Here is a 19042-nt window from a genome sequence, read left to right as displayed (position 1 = left end):
AACGGCTGCGCACGCACCCTGCGAGGCGGTGACTCCCGTGCTGCGCCCGTGGTGCTCCTCTGCTATCCCGGCGGCCCCTCCGCCACCGCCCTTTCCGGACCTCGCAGCGCCGCCTTCCGCTACCATGGCGGCGGCTGCCCGGCTGCGGCGGAGGGTGCTGCTGGCGGTGCCGTGGTGCTGGTGCTGCAGCCCCCGCCGCGGGGCAGCCGATGGCCCGCCGGCCGGGCACGTCCGCGCCGCCTTCCTCCGCTTCTTCCAGGACCGCCACGGCCACCGCCGCCTGCCCTCAGCTCCCGTGCGGCCCCGCGGCGACCCGGGCCTCCTGTTCGTCAACGCGGGCATGAACCAGGTGCTACCCCCCGTTCCCTCCGTCCGCCCCGGGGCTCCGGCCCCACGCAGGTCCTTCCGCTGGCTCCCGAGGAGCGCGGCGCGTCTCGGGGTAGAATCATAGAATCAACCAGGTTGGAAAAGACCTCTAAGATCATCATATCCAACCTTTACCCCAGGACTGGCAAGGCCACCACTAAGCCATGTCACTGAGGGCCTCATCTACATGGTTTGTGAACACTTCAAGGGATGGTGATGCCACCACTTCCCTGGGCAGCCAACACCAATGCCTGAGCACCCTCTCTGTGAAGAATTTTTTCCTAATATCCAATCTAACCTTTCTTTGGCACAGCTTGAGGCCATTTCCTCTTGTCCTGGTGCTTGTTACTTTGGAGAAGAGATCAATCCTGACCTCCCTACACTCTCCTTTCTGTTAGATGTAGAGAGTGATAAGGTCCCTCCTGAGCCGTCTCCAGACTAAACAGCCCCAGTTCTCAAAGCTGTTAGTCATCAGACCTATTCTCCAGACCTTTCACCAGCTTCATTGCCCTTCTCTGGACCCGTTCCAGCAACTCAACATCTCACTTGTAGGGAGGGCCGTAGAACTGTGGCAGAGCAGGCTCCCACATGGGTTATCACACCGCTGCCCTCCCATTCACCTCTGGCTGGGAAGGCACAGCCCCCAGTGCCAGTGGTGTCCAGCAACAGCAGATGTTTCTCTGCCCTGATTTCCAGTTCAAGCCCATCTTCCTAGGCACGGTGCACCCCCGGAGTGAGCTGGCGCAGCACCGGCGGGTGGTGAACAGCCAGAAGTGTGTGCGAGCGGGAGGGAAGCACAATGACTTGGAGGACGTGGGCCGCGACACTTACCATCACACGTTCTTTGAGATGCTGGGGAACTGGTCCTTTGGGGATTACTTCAAGGTGAGGAAATAGGAGCGAGCCTTCTGGGGGGGAGGAAAGACAGCCTTTCTTTCAGAGCTGTGCTGTAGTGACGTAAGACTGTGCAGAAAGCATTTTGGTAAGCTCCAGATTATGTCTTGGTGGCTCTGTGGCCTGGAGTACAGGTAGTCAGCTGGGGTTCTGAACCACTAAATGTGCCCTGCAGGCTCTGGAAGAACTCAGCCTGTCAAAGCTGTGAACAGCACATACAAACCACAGTTCTCTATGTGAATGCCAATGTTGACCATTCAGTATGTTGCAAAAAGATTACCAGTTCATTTGGTGCTTCTTACTACAAAGTTTGAAAAGGGGAGAATGATAAAAGGTGCTATTTTTTTTGGGGGGGAGTAACTCTGCTAGTAAGTACATGGTTGTAGATAGTGCTGTGATCCTGAAGGTCTCCCAACTATGTAGTGATGTCAGTTTCACACAGGCAGCAGTGAGCTGTCTCACTTGCCTGACCCTCATTCTGCTCTTTGCAATATGCCTTAAAATTGAGAAGGGAGAGAGCAGCAGAAATTTAACTTCTTTGGTCCTTGACTCTCATTCTAAAGAGCCTTTCTGCATCGTTCTGCGTCCTGGATTACTGTGCTTCATTTGTGTTCCCTGCCTGCTCAGGAGGAGGCATGTAGCATGGCCTGGGAGCTCTTGACAGAGGTCTACGGGATCCCCAGAGATCGTCTCTACGTCACCTATTTTGGTGGAGACTCCTCGCTGGGGCTGAGTGCAGATGATGAGTGCAGGGACATATGGCTTCGCCTGGGGTAAGCTTGTTAGAGAAGAGGTTCTGAGCAGTAGGTCTGACACTTTGGTCTCTCTAGTCCCCCATTTGCTCTTTAGTTGACGTGAATAAGATGTAGGGGGCAAAAGTTGTGTTTTAAACTCGTTTTGTTTCTGTTTTGTTTGAGCTGTTAAAAGTCAGCTGGGCTCTGGGTGCTCTGGGGCACTTGACCTTTAAGCTGGTTTACAGATGTCATCAGTCTGGGGAGATGTGTACCCGAGTGTGGCTGGCCTGGATGAAGTGTGTGAAGGATCTCTGATCCTTTGATTCTTCTCTGTCATGAGCTGCAGGAAGCGTATTCTCTGAAAGGTAGCAATGGCTGCTTCAGTGTGAAGCCATTGCAGAGAGTGCTGCTCTGCTTTGGGATCTTGTCCCGGGCTGTATGTGGGTTTTGAGCCCAAGACAGCTAGCTCTGTGCTGCTGGTGGTGTTCACCTTGTCCGCTGTGATCAGGCTTTAGCTGTGCTGGTATTCACTCCAAGGAGGAAGGCAGCTCATTAGTGGAGAACCTGTCTCTGTCAGCAGGAGCCAGACTATGTTTGCCATCCATTCTGAGCAGTGAATATGATCCTGTCTGGTTTGGTCCAGCTTCTTCCTGCTAAGGAGAATAATTCTGTGTGAACAGAAGCAAAGGAATCCTAATGTGTTTGGTCATTGAGTTTGTAGTAGTCACGAAGGATTTCTCCCTTCCAACTTTCTTTATGATCTAGGCTACTGTGTGCTTTGTGTGCGTGCCCCACATGTTGTTTGCCTTTCCAGGGTGCCTGCCAGCCGTGTGCTTCCTTTTCCATTGAAGGACAACTTCTGGGAGATGGGGGACGCAGGTCCCTGTGGTCCCTGCACAGAGATCCACTATGACCACGTGGGTGGTGGCAGAAATGCTGCAGCACTGGTGAACCAGGGCAACCCTGATGTAGTGGAGATCTGGAACCTGGTCTTCATGCAGTACAACAGGTACCAGGCATCTAGTCTGAACTCCAGAGTCTTTCCCCCTTGTCTGACTCCAAAATTGTATGTCTGTATTCTCAGACATCTTGCTGCTTTCTAGGAGGTTACAGTACAGGAGCAAGAAGGGAAGCTCTGGATATGTGTCCAGTGTGGTTTTTGATCCCCTTTGTTTTATTTGTCCTGTCTGTCTTCAACCTCAGTTGCTTATTTTCCTTCATTGCTGCATCCCAGAGGTCTCTTGAGGTCTCCAGCAGCCTGGAGACACCTGCAAATGCAGAAGCAGCCTTTGGCTGCTGTCTAGAAGGCCTTTTTCCCTATGTTGCTGTCTGTCGTGACTATCTGATGTTCAGATCCTGGCTGTCTGACAGTGCCTGACAAGGCAGGCTGCTGTTAAGTCTTGCTCCTGAACTTCCTTTTGCTGGGTCACCTGCTGTTTCTGTCCCCCATCACTCTCCCATTTTCTGTGATTCACCTGCTCCTTTTCTTCGCTCCTGAATTGACCCTTGCTTTTCTTTTGCATTTTTTTTTCCCCGGCTGGCTGACAGAGAGGTGGAGGGGAATCTGCTTCCCTTGCCTCAGCATCACGTGGATACAGGAATGGGCCTGGAAAGGCTGGTGACAGTTCTGCAGAACAAACGCTCCAACTACGATACAGATCTCTTCACTCCCATCTTGGATGCCATTCACAAGGTAACAGTGCTTCTGATTAGAGTCAAAGCTAAGCAGGAGCTGCTTGAATGCAGACTTCTTGCCTGGTGCCATGGCACAGCCTTCTCTACATATGTCACTGTGTAGTAGTTTGAGAAAGGAAGTACGTCCAGCCGGGTCCAGAGCAGCATTCTGGGGAAACTGGGGAGAATTCCAGGCTGGAAATGTGCTAGCTTATTAGCAGTGCTGATGCATTTTTCCTGCAGTTTCTTAAATTCCTCAGTGCCACGGCATTGGCTGACCTGGAAGTCTTGGTCTGTAATGCTCTGAAAGAATTTAATGAGAGCACCTTAAATGCACATGGTTCAGAGGTAGTTGAGGAGCATGATGTCAAATGTAGCTGTCTGCCTCATGTATTGAAACTTTTATTTCTGCTGCCATTAATTTCTGCTGATCTGTCTCCTTACTGGGTTTTTTTTAGGGCTGTAGGGGACCTAGATACCAAGGTCTGGTTGGGGATGCTGATGTTGGCCGTGTGAATATGGCTTACCGTGTGGTGGCAGATCACGTGCGCACCTTGTGCGTGTGCATCACTGATGGCATCTACCCCGGCTTCTCTGGAGCAGAGTAAGAACATAAGGAAATGGCACTGGGTCTAGTGAGTTAGCTCTAGAAAGGAATATGGACAGCCAGGGGAAAGGTTGTGATGTGGACCCAATATAGGGAGTGCATGAGCTCTGGGGAGGCAGGAAGGTGAGACCCTGGGAGAGGTTTTGATATGCAGGCTCATTCTTGGGTGGGTGTAGAGTGCCTGGAGCAGCTGGCCTGTGGCAGTAGATGAGGCCAGAGGAGCTATAGCATGCTGGATGTGGGAGCTGGGCAGGGATGCTTACATGGCTGTCCAGCAAATCCTGCCCCGTTTTCAGACTGGTGCTGCGTCGGATCCTGCGTAGGGCTGTCCGCTTTTGCTCTGAAGTCCTTCATGCTCCACCTGGGCTCCTGGCCTCCCTGGTGCCTACTGTAGTGGAAGTTCTCGTGAGTAAAAACTGCTGCTGGGGAGAAGAGTATCCTACATGGCCTGTTCCGCCCCATGTCCCTTTACTGTATGTTGTCAGGAGACAATCTTAGGTGTGAACCTTGAAGCTCCAAGAGGGTATATCTGGTGCTGTGCATCACAGCAGTAAAAATCTCGTCTCTTGATCATTTGTGATGGGAGGGGCCCTTGTTTGACTGTCAGCACAAGTAGGTGTGTAAGTGTATGCAAGCACACACTGTTCCTTAAATGCAGTGGCTTCCAAGCTGTTACATCTTGTTTAAACCATCTGAAATTGGTCCCTGTGAGTACTAACAGTATCCTAAAAGATGATGCTTTCTTCTTATGGTGAATGGATGTGTTTGCCAAGAGATGCTGTGCAGAGGCTAGCAGAGGCAGGTCATAGGGAGAGAGCCAAGAGACAGCAGCTGAAAGTCCTAAGTGTGATTCTTCCCATGTGCTGCTGGCCCTGGAGCTGTGTGCTAGGACTCCCTTCACACTCACATCCTTGAGAAGCCTCTGTAATGCTTTTAGCACACTGCTAGATCCCCTGAGGAAGATGCTGAGGATGTTATCACTAACTGAAGCTCACTCCACAGGGAGATGCTTATCCAGAGCTGACAAAGAATACAGACCAGGTAAGTGATATGGAATCTCCTGGAGAGAAACCCCATCTCTCATTATCTTTGTGAGGCACTGCTGTCGGGCAAAGCCAGCCCTTCCTTGGGACTTAGGTGAAAGAGTTTGTATAGACTCCTCTGTAACCATGTTCTCATGGTGGGTTGAGACATGCTGAGAACACATGGGTATGAGAGGTATCTGTGGCAGATTTTGCTGCGGGAGCTCTACTAGATCCTTACCAGGGACTGCTTGTCCTGGTATGATGCAGCTGTTGCTCTAAAAAAGCTACTTTTGTTGAGTGCACGTACAGCCTGTCCTAGCCTGGGTACTCTTTGTCCAAAGTGGATTGGTGATTTCAGACTATTCCTGGCTTGCTTCTGCTGACAGCAACTGTGATGAGCAATTTTGCTGGCTGTTCCAGCCATGCAGTTTTAATTGGGTCACAGACATGAATGTCTGACAGGGAGCATTTGTCAGCCTAAAACCTTCCCCAGGCAGATGCTCAGTATTTCCTTGACAGGAGCAGTGATAGGAGCCCCAATGACTTTGGCACTGTTCAGTAATGCATCAAAGCGATGTTGTGATGGACACTAGAGAACAAAAAGGCTAGTTCAAGCAGACACTGTGTTAGACACCTGCTTGATTTGCTTTGAACTGACTGTAGCAGGGCTGAGCTGAGCTGGGAAGCTCCCCAGGGTGTTGTGGCTAACCCTTCTTATGATCCTTGAGCAGATCATGGATATCATCAATGAGAACGAGGCTGCTTTTCTGTCCTCCCTTGAGCGTGGGAGGCGCATCATTGAGCGGACAGTGCAACAGATGGAGCCCTCCACAAACTTCCCAGGTGAGTCTCTTTGCTGTGACAAGCTGAACTTAAAGATGGTTTGATCCAAGCCCTCGCAAAGCATTGCAGTCAAAACTGGTGGACATCTGCGTCTCCCACTTGTTTTCAGTAGCCCTGGCAGAGGAGCAGATGTTGCTCCTTTCTCCAGACTGCAGTTGTTTCCTGGCACTTTGTTCTCACAACAAACTAGGCACCAGGCAAATTAGAAACATTCCCTTGCTGCTTTACTGACCAATTAACTAGGTCCTTACAAGTCACAGCTGAAAGAAGGAACTGGGGACCCAACCAGCACAGCTGCCTGTCTAGATGTGCTGCACTGAATTTTAGCAGGAATAGGGCTGTGGGGCATCGTGAATACTCAGTCTCATGCAAGAACAACTGCATGGCTTTTCTTCCCCCTTACTGGTTGAACACAACACATATGAATACAGTTCTTATATGAATACAGTTACCAAGGCACACATTAGACTGGTCCCATCAAAGCAAATCTTGAGATACCTTTGCTTTCTGTGTTTACACAGAATTCATGTCCTTCTTTTGTCTTACAGCTGAAGTAGCCTGGTCTCTTTATGGGAATCTGGGATTTCCTCTGGATCTGATTGACTTGATGCTTGAAGAAAAGGGAATCAGTTTGGATTCAGCTGCTTTTAATGAACTTGCTCTGGAAGATGCAAAGGTAAGAGGGAGACTCACTCTGTCAAAATAATTCAGAGCCTTCCCTCTCCCCAGTGAGCACAGATGCAGAATTCCTGTCATTGCTGAGGCTCTTTGAAGGCACCACAGGGCCATGTGCCTTTTCCCTGAAGGGGAAGTAGGTCTGAGACCTCAGTGGGGCCGCAATGCCTTTGCTTTTGGTGTTGGCTGGTGATTCTCTTAAGATCAGTAGAAGCGGTTTCTGATGCTGACTGTTGCTGGAGTGAAGGTTATCATAGCATTATATAGTTCAGGAGTGTCCTGTCAGTCATTTAGTCCAACTCCTCACCCAGAGCAGAGCCAGCTTAGACAGCCCAAACAATAAATGATTTATGAAGTGTTTACAAAATGTCCTTGGTCTCTAGTGCTGGAAGACTTGCACTGCCCACCACGCACACACACACACCCCCATGTAGTTATTGGTTCAAGGTCTTGCTCTTCTGAGCTTTAATGGTCTAGATGTTGCACAACTACACAGCAAGCTGTGGCAGGAGGATTGTGTTAGCTGTTGCTTGTGGCCTGCCTCAAGACTAGCACAGGGTGGTATTGAGTGCTTGTGGGATTTGAAGGAATGGGGTTGGTTTAGCAGTAGGCTCCATCAGCTTCGATCTAAACAAGCCTTTTCCAGGAAGGTAAAGAAGTTGTTCCTAGCCTTATAGCTCCAGTTATCAGTTTGAGTGCTCCCAGGTATCTCCCATCATTTGCTCATACCCCTCAGTGTTACGCTTTATTTCTGGTCTTGGCAGTCCTGGGGTAATGGTTGGATTTGATGACTTTAGAGGTCTTTTCCAAGTTAGTTGATTCTATGGTTCTCTGCCATAGCGGAAGGCTCGTGGCCCACAGGCAGGACAGGTGGAAGACAACACACACCTTGACGTGCACTCACTGGCTCAGCTGCAGAGCAACAACGTGCCTGCTACTGATGACTCTCCAAAGTACTCCTACACACTTGGGCTGCACGGGCAGTATGGTAAGTGGCCAGGTCCTGTCTGTAAGGCAAGTTCTGCCTGAGGGCACTAGAATCACTCGCAAGACTACTTTTACTGCCTAACCTCATGCGTGCAGAGCATGCACTTTGTGATTCAAACCTGTCCACCTTGCTGGCACATCTTTTCCCTGCCCCTGTACCTCATCCCAAAGTAGGTGCTTTGCTTATTGCTGCTGGTGTGTCCCCAGTGACAAGAGCTAGTGACAAGGCTGTGAGCTGTGGTCTGGTATTACTGTGCAGTGATGAAAAAGAGACTGTTGATTTCTTCTAGCCATGGCTCTGTCCCCAGCAATTAGGCTTCTGGGTGTGAGTGCTAGGAAGAATGAAGAATTATGCAAAGGGTTTAGGTAGCAGTTTAAAGCCTCGCACTTACGGTTTCTTTGGCAGACCACTAGATGCCAGTGCAGGCTTTTTATCATTGAGGTAGCTGAGGTAGCTAGTGCTCTAGGGAAAGCATAAAGCTAAACCACAGAGAGCAAGCGGTGGTGTGGCTGTCACAAACAATTAGAGATAGCTGAGTACAGCCAGCTCCTTCACACCCAGGGTGCCGGTGGCAACCACACTAAGCAGAAAGTGAGGCAAATCAAACTATATATCCATGCAAGAGCATAATGGAGGAAAAAAGCCCGGCAGTGACATTGGCTGAAATCTCCAAGCTAGAGCTGTCTCACCTCCTCAGTCTCTGAATTGTGGAATAATTCAGGTTGGAGGGGATCTCTGGATATCTTGATCTAAGGAACGTCAGCTACACAGTCAGCTCAAGTTGCTCAGAGCCTTTTCTATTTATGTTTTCAGTGTCTTTAATGACAGAGATCTCTGTTCCCTGTTCTTTATCACTCAGTGTGAAAAAGTCTGTTTCTTTACAACCGGAATTTCCTGCACTCTAGATGTAGTCTCACAAATGCTAAAGAGGGGTGAATAACCACTTTCTTTGACCTGCTGGCTGTGTTTGCATTCGTACAGCCCAGCAGGCAGGCAGTATTCCTTGCTGCAGGGGCACCCTGCTGACTTACATTCAGCTTGCTCCTGAGGCCCCCAAGGTTTCTGTCAGTGCATTTCTTTGGCCTGCTGTGGTGAAAGCATCCCTGCTCTTCAGTGTGTCAACCAGTCCCCAGCAGTTCATTGCCGTACAGAAGCAGGATATGGGTACATCCCATCTTGTAGTGTGTAGTCATTAGAGAACAGTCTCAAATGGTATATGCCCAAATACCAGCCACCAAGTAGCTTTACTAGTAAAGGAATATTGAACTACTAAGCAATTCTGTGTGGGGTCATCCGCCCAGCCAGTACCCACCTTATGGTCTACCCACCCAGCCCATATTGCCTAAATTTGGCTTCAAGGAGCCTTCAGAAGAGCATGTTAGAAGTTTGCTGCATCAAGGAAGGCAACATCGCTGTTATCTCTTGTCCACCAAGTCTGTCATCCCTTCGTAGAAGGCAGGCAGGTGTAACAAGCTTGCAGTGTAGAGAGCTGCAGATGTGTGTGTGCCACCTCTTGTTCTATCAGGCTCATGTAGCGCTAGATTGGGTGTCCCTGCCAGCTCACCTGCTACTTAGCAGGTCTGTCACTAAGTGGAGGCTGATGTAGTTTCAAACAACAGCTCCTTTGTGCTTTCTGCCAACAGCTGTTCCACTTCTACCAAGGCAAAGGAAAGTGCCAGCTTTCAGAATAGATTGGGTATTGACAGGGTTGGCACAGGGAAGTGGTCCCTCCTTTCCTGCTGCAATCTGACAGGGTGTATGCACTAATTGCTGTCATCTTCTTTCTCCTGACAGAGTTCAGCCCATGCCAGGCCACTGTCCTGATGCTGTACAGAGATCAGTCTCTCCAGAAGGAGATTGAGGCAGGGCAACACTGTGGTGTCATCTTGGACAGGACTAACTTCTATGCAGAGCAGGGCGGGCAGGACTGTGACAAAGGCTACATGATACGGTTAGGGCAGCAGGTAAGACCCTTTGCTTCCTGAACCCAAGGCCGCAGTGAGTACTGAGGCCAGGCAGAATACCCCAAATGATAGGCTGGTTTGCTGTGTTAATCTGCTAGCTGCTGACTTGTGACAGTTCCCTTGGCTTTGCATCAGGGTTGGTAGGGTGAATGAGAACCAGCAGTATCTTCACAGGGGTGCACCTGCTGCTCTGGTTGTCTCTGTCAGCCCTTTGAAATTCTGTCTTGCAGAGGAAGACTGTAAAGTCTTCTTGGGTCTCCCTTCAGTCTACTGTGTTCTTGTCAGCTGAGGTTGCAATGCAGAGAGAAGGCAATCAATGATCAGAGAGTCTGTGAGCTGAGTAACATCTCTGGCCAGTCCTGGACAACTGCAAGCAGTGCCCCACCTGAGACCCTGTGCAAAAACTCTTATCCCTCCAAAAAGCATCAGGGGGGACCTCTACTTCTGCAGCATATTCCTTCAGCCTTGCCAGAAGGAAAACTTTGACCCTCTCCTGGGAAGTTACGTGGGGTGCAGCTTTTTTTCCTTCCACATTCCAGCTCTTGAGAATCACCCCTGGGCACTGATGCCACCTTTTTAGCCTTGCAGAATGTGATAGTGCCTTGCTCAGCACTTCTCAAGCTGAAGTGGGGATCAAGTTTCTGTTGCCAGCCCAGTGAGGCAGAAATGGCACCTTGGCTGCCTGAGACAAGTGCCTTGGCAGCTGCTGTCCATTTTCTCATGGACAAGCATTCTTGTTAGGATTCATCAGCATTGGTGATGTTTCTGCCCGTCCACTGCAAGCTGACAACCTCAGCATGTTCTGCAGTGAATAGCTGGATGCAGGGAAGGTCTGAGACTCTCTGGTTGCACTCACAGTAAGTTTCTCCCTGCTTTTGCCACCATGTCACTGTCTTTTAGGGATCAGTGGGGCTTGTGTTTCCCAGTCAGATCAAGCAGACACCTATTTGGATTTTCCCTGTGTCCTAAAGCTCATCTTTCTGTCTTTTTGCTTAGGACATACTCTTCCCTGTAGAGTCAGTTCGTCTCTGTGGTGGTTACGTGGTCCATGAGGTCATTGCTGTGGAAACTCTGCGTGCTGGTGATCAAGTGCAGCTCTTTGTGGATGAGGTGATAACTCACTGCTTTTAACCTTTTCCCAGCCTTACTTTGAGAATCCTGAGTAACCTGGGCACATCAGAGCCTTGTCCCATGTATTCCTGAGACTGCTCTTCATCATGTTATGCAGTGGGAAGGAGATCTCACAAGTGACTCTAACCTTCTGTCAGCCACTGGTCTGTCCAGAGGTATCCAGCCTACCCTTTGCTGTTTTACAGAGGTGATCCCTTGGCAAAATAAGTTAGATCTGCCCTGTGACATAAATTAATCTGACAGCTGGACTACCCAATGTTTTTCTTCCCATTCCCTCATGTGCAGCCTTTCCCCTGTCTTCCTGCCACCACTGCTCCCCTGAGCTGTGGAGAACCAGCACTCCCTGCCAACCTGTCTGTGCTCTCAGGCCCGGCGGCTGGCGTGCATGACAAACCACACTGCGACCCACGTGCTGAACTTCGCACTCCGCCACGTCCTGGGTGAGCACACAGAGCAGCGAGGGTCCCATGTGACAGCAGAGCAGCTGCGCTTCGACTTTGACACCAAGGTGACTCTGGACTTGTGTTTGCTTGTTCTTAGCACTACCAACATCCTAGTACTGGCCCTCTCCCCAGGGGTGTCTCTCCTCTTGCCATAATCACTCTTTCAGAGACAGGTCATGGTTTATCTGAGCAAGGAAACTTGGTTCTCTGGACATGACTGGTCTGCTTTGCATTGACCTGACTCTGAGCAGGACTTGCTGAGCAGATTAATGAGGGTCAGAAGGGAAAGGACTTAGCAAAACCAGTCACGAAACCTACTTGAGTAGGTGTAGGAGGTGTCTGAAAGATTCACCATCTTGGCTGTGGCACATTCCTGATGTCATCCAGGTGAGAGCAGTCAGGAACTGAAAGCTGTTGGATCAGACTGAGCACTAGCCCTGGTAACCTGTCACTCACTGCAGCATCTCTCTTGAAGAGTTTGGTTGATTCTCTTGTATCAAAAATCCTTATCCCTCATGGGAGGAGTTGGTGGGAGGGTCATGATGCTCTCAATTCCCTTTTACAAGTAGGGAAGATAAGATGCAGGGGGAAATGGTGTCCCCAAACTGTTCCTTGGAGGGCACTGTCCCAGTTCTCCCTCCTTTGTTCTGTACTTCGCAGGAGGCTTCCCTTGAAAGTGTCTGCTTTACTTCCTCAGGGCCCTGTGACTGTGGAGCAGCTGCAGCAAGTAGAGCAAGTGGTCCAGGATGTGATCAAACAAAATGAGGTGGTGCATATGGCTGAGGTCCCCCTCACACTGGCAAGAAGAGTTCGGGGACTCCGTGCAGTGAATGAGGTATGACAGGATGGCAGCATGCATCTTCATGAGCATTCTCCTTCAGCAGCAATCATCTGGGTCACAAGAGATGTTGATGCAATGGGTTTCTGCAAGGGAAATGACTACCAAAACTCAGGAAGGAAAATAGGACAGAGATGAGATCTTGGGACACTGTGTTGTAAACTGTGGAGGCTGGTGATGCACAGGCTTTCTGCTCATTGTGTGTCACCCAGTTGTTCTTTCTCCCTGTACTGATAGGTAGTGGGGAAAAAGCAATGCTCCCCTGACTCTGGGCCTACTCTAAAACAGGGGAAAAATGAGGCAGACACCTGAAGCAAGTAGTTAACTGTTTAAGTGCTCCTGAAGGACCATGTTGTTAGCTGCTGATCCCTGTCTCCTCTGTCAGGGGTATCCAGATCCAGTGAGGATAGTGTCCCTGGGGGTCCCTGTGGAGAGTGTGCTGACCCGTGACTCTGAGGCTGCATTGCAGACCTCTGTGGAGCTCTGCTGTGGGACGTAAGTGACTTTTGCTTGCAGTCAGAAGTTATGTTTGTGGGCACTGGTGGCTGAGGTGGAGACATTCTTGCAAGCTCCCGTCTGTTCCTGTGCAGCTAAGCTTCCTCGCCAGAAAGATCTTGTGAGGACAGGATGCACTAGTTATGAAGCTTGGAAGTCCCAGGGTGAGAAAATTCCAGTGAAAATGCAAAGCATTTTTCCTTGCTTCATAGTCTGAAACCAATCTGGAAGCAACAAGGCACCAGCAAAGTGTGAAAAAGGAGTGTGTGGCCAGTTACACCAGCATTACAAAGCTTGGGGTTGCAGGAGGGATGGGAACCCAGCAGAAGATCTGGGAGGGTTGTCAGACCTTGAGACCACTCTGATTATTTTCATTAATCATCTTTGCCCTCTTCTGCTTTTAGCAGTAATGAGAGTCAAAGGAGAATTAATTAATCTCAATACAATGCTGACACACACACAAAAAAACCCAAACAGGAGCAAATTGGCCTTTGAGTAGATACAGCTGAAGATGAACAATTTTCTAGTCATGAGATCATTCTTGTGGGAGTAGTGGGACAAGAAAGTGCATGGGAGCAGAGATGATCAATTGTTGTGAAGCTGAAATGATTACTTGTGGTAACAGAATCTAAGACACTGTACTTGTTTTCATACCCAGTGTTGAAGAGCCAAGAAAGAAAGGAGAGGGTGTCAGTGCTCTGTGTCTGCACAAATATGTTATGACTGAAGTCTACTGGCCACTCTGTGAGCTGGCCTGACAAGAGATGGTGGAGTTGGAGGAAAAAAGTACTTTTTACAAGATTTAGTAGTAGCCAAGTAGAAGAGAAAAATCCCAATCCATCCTACTGCTGAAGGAAAGAAAAGTAAAGCAGAACTTGGCTGTTATGCTCCATTTGACAGCAGCCTGCTGAGTGGGTAGCACATAGGTTCCTCTAGAGTAGCCTCAACTTTCTGTCTGTTGCATGACAGGATACCATCAGGATTTTAGGGGTGGGAAGAGATAGAAGCTATTTGGGTTGGTGAGGGGCTGCTGGACTTGAGCCTTGTCTAAAAGAAAAGCTGGCTTCCTGATTTCTGTTCACAGGGAGCAGCTTGTTTTCTTTTCTGTTCTCTGCTGACTTTGCAGGCACCTTCTACGAACAGGAGCTGTGGAAGATCTGTCTATCATCAATGAGCGTCAGCTTGTTAAAGGGATTAGCCGTATCATTGCAGTGACAGGGAGACAAGCCAAACAGGTAAGAAAGGGGGAACTGAGCTTTCTGACATGTTGAGATAATGCCAAAAGGAATCAATTTTGTAGGTTCCTGCATTGACAGTTATCTTCCCTATGCTTTGGCTGGAGCGTCCCTGCTGCACCTGATGTGGCTTCCTTCTTCACCCCTGAACTCAGCTGTGCTGCCATACCTCACTCTTCACCTCCATCCACCCCATACTAGTCTCCTGTCTCCTTGGCCTTCATTCTGTGTCTCAGACCCCTTTTTCAAGATAAGCACTTGGCACAAAAATACCAGGAAGCTGTTTGATATATATATATATATATCACCTAGCCATATCTCCTCTGGACTACAAATTTCAGTCCCTGGGTAGGTGCACAAAGGTGTGATCCTTTGTGCTTTGGTTTCACCTCCTGCCTATCACAGCTGGATTTGCACTTCATGATTACAGGGCTCTGGCCTCATTCATACAGCGCTTTTGCTTCTTTTCTTCAGTCTTTTTTTCTTCCAAAATGTGGTTCTGGTCTCTATAAAAAGTGAGAAACCTGCTGTTGTGTCTCTGAGATCACACTGTCCTTTAAATATCTGGAAGTGTCAGGGGGCCCCACGAGTTTGCCTGCTTCCTTTAAGGCTACAATCAGAGGAGAGTGACTCACTGTCGGTGGAACTGGGAAGACTAAAGGCAAAGCCCACCCCTGCAAATCTGTTGCTTTTTGACTGACTGTCCCCTCTGCATCTGTGTCCCTTGGAAGGCTTTTCTTAGTGCAGAGGAATTAAAAGCTGCAGGGCACATCTGCATGCTTTGCTGGATGTGCTGACCTGGAGAGACCCCAAGACAAGCTGAGTGCATGTGTTAGACAGGGGAGGGTAATCAGAGAGAGTGAGTGATTGGAAACAAGGGACATGTGTCCAAACTAGACACAGCAATTCTCACTGTCCACAGCTTGTCTTACATACTCTCTGCTGTCCTGGTCTAAAGTCTCACAGGACCATCATGGGCACAGAAATCTGGAAGGGAGGAAATGCTCCAAAGCATAAGGATTGTCACTGGTGAAAAAAGCTTGTATTAAGTTTTTGAGGGGCTTTTTGTGTGTGAGGAGGAGCGTTATTACTAATTGTAGCACTGGTATTGGGGAAGGCAATAAGAAACACCAAGATCAGCTGAACTCAGGAAATACGCTTGAACAACTGATGACACTTAAAACACTTTAGTTTTAGTGTTTCTTTTGTTTCTTTAGTCAGTAGTTTCAAGATTGCTCTTGATAATGAAATATGATAATTTTGATAATGAAAAATGAGCTCTGAGAAGTAAACAGGGCTGCCAAGTTTTTCTCATTGAAATCCTGATGAGTTGGTGTGAGATACTGAGGAAGCATGAATGCACAACAGCTTGTTCCCCAGGGTTTGACTGTCTAGTGTCAGTTGCAAGTCTAGAGGGAAACTTTTGAATAGAGTCTTTTTAGGACATTTGTTCCTAAAGCTTCTGTAGGTGTCTTCCCACTAGATCCTGAGAGCACTGCAGTGCTTATGACCCTGCTGCCTCCTCACTTTCTCCATCCTGCTCATTCTTTCTGTTGCTGCATTTCACGCATTCTTTCTTTCCGTTTCTCAGGCTCGGGAAGTAGGCCAGTGCTTGGCTATGGAAGTGGACTCTGTCTCTGTCCGAATGAAGCAGGGGAGCACCTCTATTCCTGAGATGCAGAACCTCTCCAAAGAAGTGGGCCAGTTGACCAAAGTAAGGATACACTTCTTTACAGAAAGATGCCAGCACAGGCTTGAGGCACATGACTTCTTTCCTGCCAGGTTCAGATCTTACATGGTCAATAAGCAAGGGCAAGTTGCTATCTGCTATTGCCTCTTTGATCACAAAAATTTCTGCCATTGTCTAGGTGTCTCTGTTGCAGGTGACACGCTGCCAGAGGGCATGTGAGATAAGACAATAGTGGGGAGGGTAAAGCAGAGAAAGAGGGTTCCGAGGCTTTAGGTGCCCAGCTGAAAAGAAAGCTACACACAACAGTGACTGCTGGGCCTGATCACGTAGGGGTGTAGGAGTGTCTGTGAAGAGGCCAGGCTCCAGCCTGACTTCCCAGAGAACTAGCAAATAGTGTCTAGGTACAGTTTAGTGTCCTTACACAGCAAATTGTCTTGCAGGTGGTGACTGAGACTGCAATGCCCCAGTGGCAAAGAAAAGAACTAGAGACCATCCTTAAAGTGCTGCAGCGAACAGCTAACACAGCTGTCAAGAAACTGGAGATGAAGCAGGTACTGTGGCAGCAGCACACTAACCTGCAGCCTGCTGATAGCAGAGCTGGTGTCTGTCACACTTTACAACCACTTGGTCACTAGGGTCCCATTAGAAAGCAGGCACAATAGCACACAGTGCAACACGAGCCCTGTGTTAGGTTGATTTCACTGGCATTAACCAGGATCATAATTTAAAATGCAGTGAGTGACTGACTGGGCTTTTGACACTGCAGAATCCCTGTGTGTGTCTGCCTGTAAGGATGGAGAGCCCCATACCAGCACTTTTAGCAAACACCAACGGGCAGATAGGCATTGCCTCCTTGTTTATACATGGAGAAGATGAGATGGCCCTGACAGTGGGCTCTGTGAAGTTATACAGTAAGGTGGGGGTGGGACAAAGCATTTCTCCCAGCCATATGGATATTGCATTATTAAAAGCCCTTTGGAAGTGCTTATTGGTCACTTAGTGTTCTCAGCAAAAAACATCTTAAATAAGGAGCATCTTGCCACAGAAGCCCTCCTGAGGTACATGGCAAGGTGTGTGTCCAGGAGAGAGGCTGGGGAGCGAACGGGTCACTGTCTGTTCCACTTTTGACAGGGGTTCATATCTGCTTGATTTTGAGGAAGGAGGGTTGTGCAGGTCTCCATGTGGAGATTTCAGTCTGCCAGTCCTACTTTGGTGTTGACATACATGTGCCCTCTATCCCACAGAGCAGCACTTCCATTCCCTTTATATATATGTTGCATGCATAGATCCCCATCCAGCCTACTCTGTCACCTGTAGCCCCTCAAGTGCTGTTTGTTTCCTCTTCTAGGCTGAAGAGAAGGCACAAAGCCTGCTAGCAAAACATTGCAGCCAACCTGTCATCGTTGATACTGTCCCAGCTGATTCCCTCTCTGTGAGTAATCCACTTGTAATTCTTACAAGGGTAATTCTTGTTGGCCTCAGGTGCTGCATGCAGTAAGAGGGACCTGCTGGGCACAGTTTCTGCTGCATGCCAGTTACCTTTGGTGTAGCCTGACCCCTCTGTTCGCTGCCTTTCCTAGATCCTCATGAAGGTAGTGAACCAGCTGTGTGACAAGTCTCCTGGCTCATCAGTCCTGCTGCTCAGCCCTCAGGCTTCTGGTGAGGTGCTCTGTGCCTGTCAGGTGTCCAAGGTAAGCATAACCCTGCCCACAAAGGGGGATTGGACCTGCTACTCAGCAGGTCCCCATTGAGGCTTTTCCTGGGATTCTGCAGAGTGTTGGAGGGTAATCACACAGTGGGAGGACGTGAGATGACTGTACTGGGACCAGATAAGCTTTCAGTCTCTGCTGGGCACAGATATCTCTGGATGTTCCAGGCCATGTTTGCCCAGGGGTAAACATGTATTCCCCAGGGGCAAACAGTATTAACATATAAGTTCAGCCTTTTCTGTCCTCACAGTCATGACTGCCTGAGGTTAGGGAGGGCCCAGGCTGGGTGAGGAGAGGATGTTGTTACCTTGCTTTATCCAGATTGCAGAGTGCTCTCCAGTCTAAATGACTTTGTTCTGTGTCTTTTCTCCAGAATTGCCTCCCTGTGTTCTCTGCTGCTGACTGGGCTGTGGCTGTCTGTGCACAGATGGAAGGGAAGGCAGGAGGCTCTCCCATCGTTGCTAAGGGCAGTGGAAATGCCAAGGGCATGCAGGGAGCCCTCACTACTGCACTGAAGTTTGCTCAGAGTAAACTGTGATGCTTTGGTGGCAGGACAGCTGTATGCACCCCAGCTGCAAGCTACGTGGACACTTGATGCAGAACACATGTCCTGCTGATCTGAAAGGTTTAACAGCTCCTACGCTGAGCATTGCTGCAACCAGTGCATTGGAGAACTTGATTTCTGACCATCCAGGATCAGCAGAGACCCCACTCCTGATCCCACTGACAGAACAATGCTGCCTGTTGTCAGCATCAGCATATGGGGATTGAGCCTGAGAAAGCATGAGTTGCAACAGCAGATCCTGCTTCTCCTGGAAGAGTGTGGTTCTTGCCACAAGACTAACACAAATGTTCTGTGAGAGCACAGGGAGATGCACAGTGTTATCCTAAAGCCATTAAAGGCTAGAGAGTGTCCAGTCCCCTGATGATTCTTGTTAGCTGCACCTTCTAATCGTCCCTGCCTCCACCTCTTTGCTTTGGATGAATGTTCTTACCCTTGTTTCTTCTTGACACTCCCCTGTAACTCCTTCTCACACTGCCTTCTGGCTTCTTCCTTACCAGCACCTACCTAAAAACCACCATGAATGTGGTGAGCTATGTGAATGGGATTGCTGTGTTGCAGCATGGAACTCCCTGCAGCAGTTAGCTCCTTAGTCTTGAGGTAAGCAGGTCTCCTAAACGGTTGTCACAAGCATCAGCAGATCCAGCAAACTCAGCTCGTTGTTAGTGATATGTTGAGCTCCTGGCCAAAGCACCATTATTTTACATGCAGTACTGACCTAAATGAAGAGGGTTCACAAACTGCAGCTGAGGCAAAAGTGCAACAGGATAGTGATACAAGCAGGTTTCACCCTGTGAGCAGCAGCAGCAGCCTCAGAGGGATAGGTTTCACCAGCAGGTAGGGTTGCCTGGCACTGTGGAGGGAGGTGGAGGCAGCAGTAGCTGCAAGCTTTTGGGGGGAGGGGGAGGAGAGGTGGGAACACAGTGATGCTGATGGATGGGGAGCAGGAAATGGCTGTCACATAAATACGGATTAGTGAGGATGTAGTGGAGAATGGCTCAGTCTCCTAATGAGAGACTTACACATTTCAGCTGTCTCCTTGAGGGGGAGAGGGTGGATAGCTGCTGTGAGTAGAGCCTCCTCTCCCTTTCCTCTTCAGTTAACAGCTCACCTGGGGAAAAAGAGGTGGACTTATGGTATCATTAGAGAACAAGGGGATTTCTTCCCTA

General features: G+C 49.2%; 1 protein-coding gene across 3 annotated transcripts; it reads left to right on the top strand.

The window, feature by feature from the left end:
* The first annotated feature begins 102 nt into the window (after positions 1-102).
* AARS2 (alanyl-tRNA synthetase 2, mitochondrial) lies at positions 103-18224 on the top strand. 3 transcript variants are annotated; one of them, XM_061365965.1, is made up of 22 exons: positions 103-349; positions 1063-1251; positions 1888-2033; positions 2809-3003; positions 3543-3687; positions 4127-4272; positions 4599-4680; positions 5278-5316; positions 6032-6143; positions 6692-6819; positions 7659-7806; positions 9601-9770; positions 10767-10880; positions 11269-11409; positions 12042-12179; positions 12568-12677; positions 13804-13912; positions 15504-15626; positions 16043-16153; positions 16951-17034; positions 17183-17293; positions 17685-18224. In XM_061365965.1, exons 1-22 carry the CDS (start codon positions 125-127, stop codon positions 17847-17849), a joined length of 2931 nt encoding a protein of 976 aa, XP_061221949.1. In that variant the 5' UTR covers positions 103-124; the 3' UTR covers positions 17850-18224. The 3 variants fall into 3 exon arrangements, with proteins under 3 accessions (XP_061221949.1, XP_061221948.1, XP_061221950.1); XM_061365964.1 differs by having other exon boundaries at positions 4572-4680; XM_061365966.1 differs by having other exon boundaries at positions 171-349; positions 1082-1251; positions 4572-4680.
* The last annotated feature ends 818 nt before the right edge of the window (positions 18225-19042 follow it).

The sequence above is a fragment of the Neopsephotus bourkii genome, unplaced genomic scaffold (assembly GCF_033783945.1).
Source record: "Neopsephotus bourkii isolate Nb327-2 ecotype Australia unplaced genomic scaffold, CSIRO-AGI_Nbou_v1 NB_1292, whole genome shotgun sequence".
Taxonomy (NCBI): Eukaryota; Metazoa; Chordata; class Aves; order Psittaciformes; family Psittacidae; genus Neopsephotus; species Neopsephotus bourkii.
The sequence above is the reverse complement of the archived record's forward strand: the minus strand, read 5'-3'. Positions and strand labels throughout refer to the sequence as shown.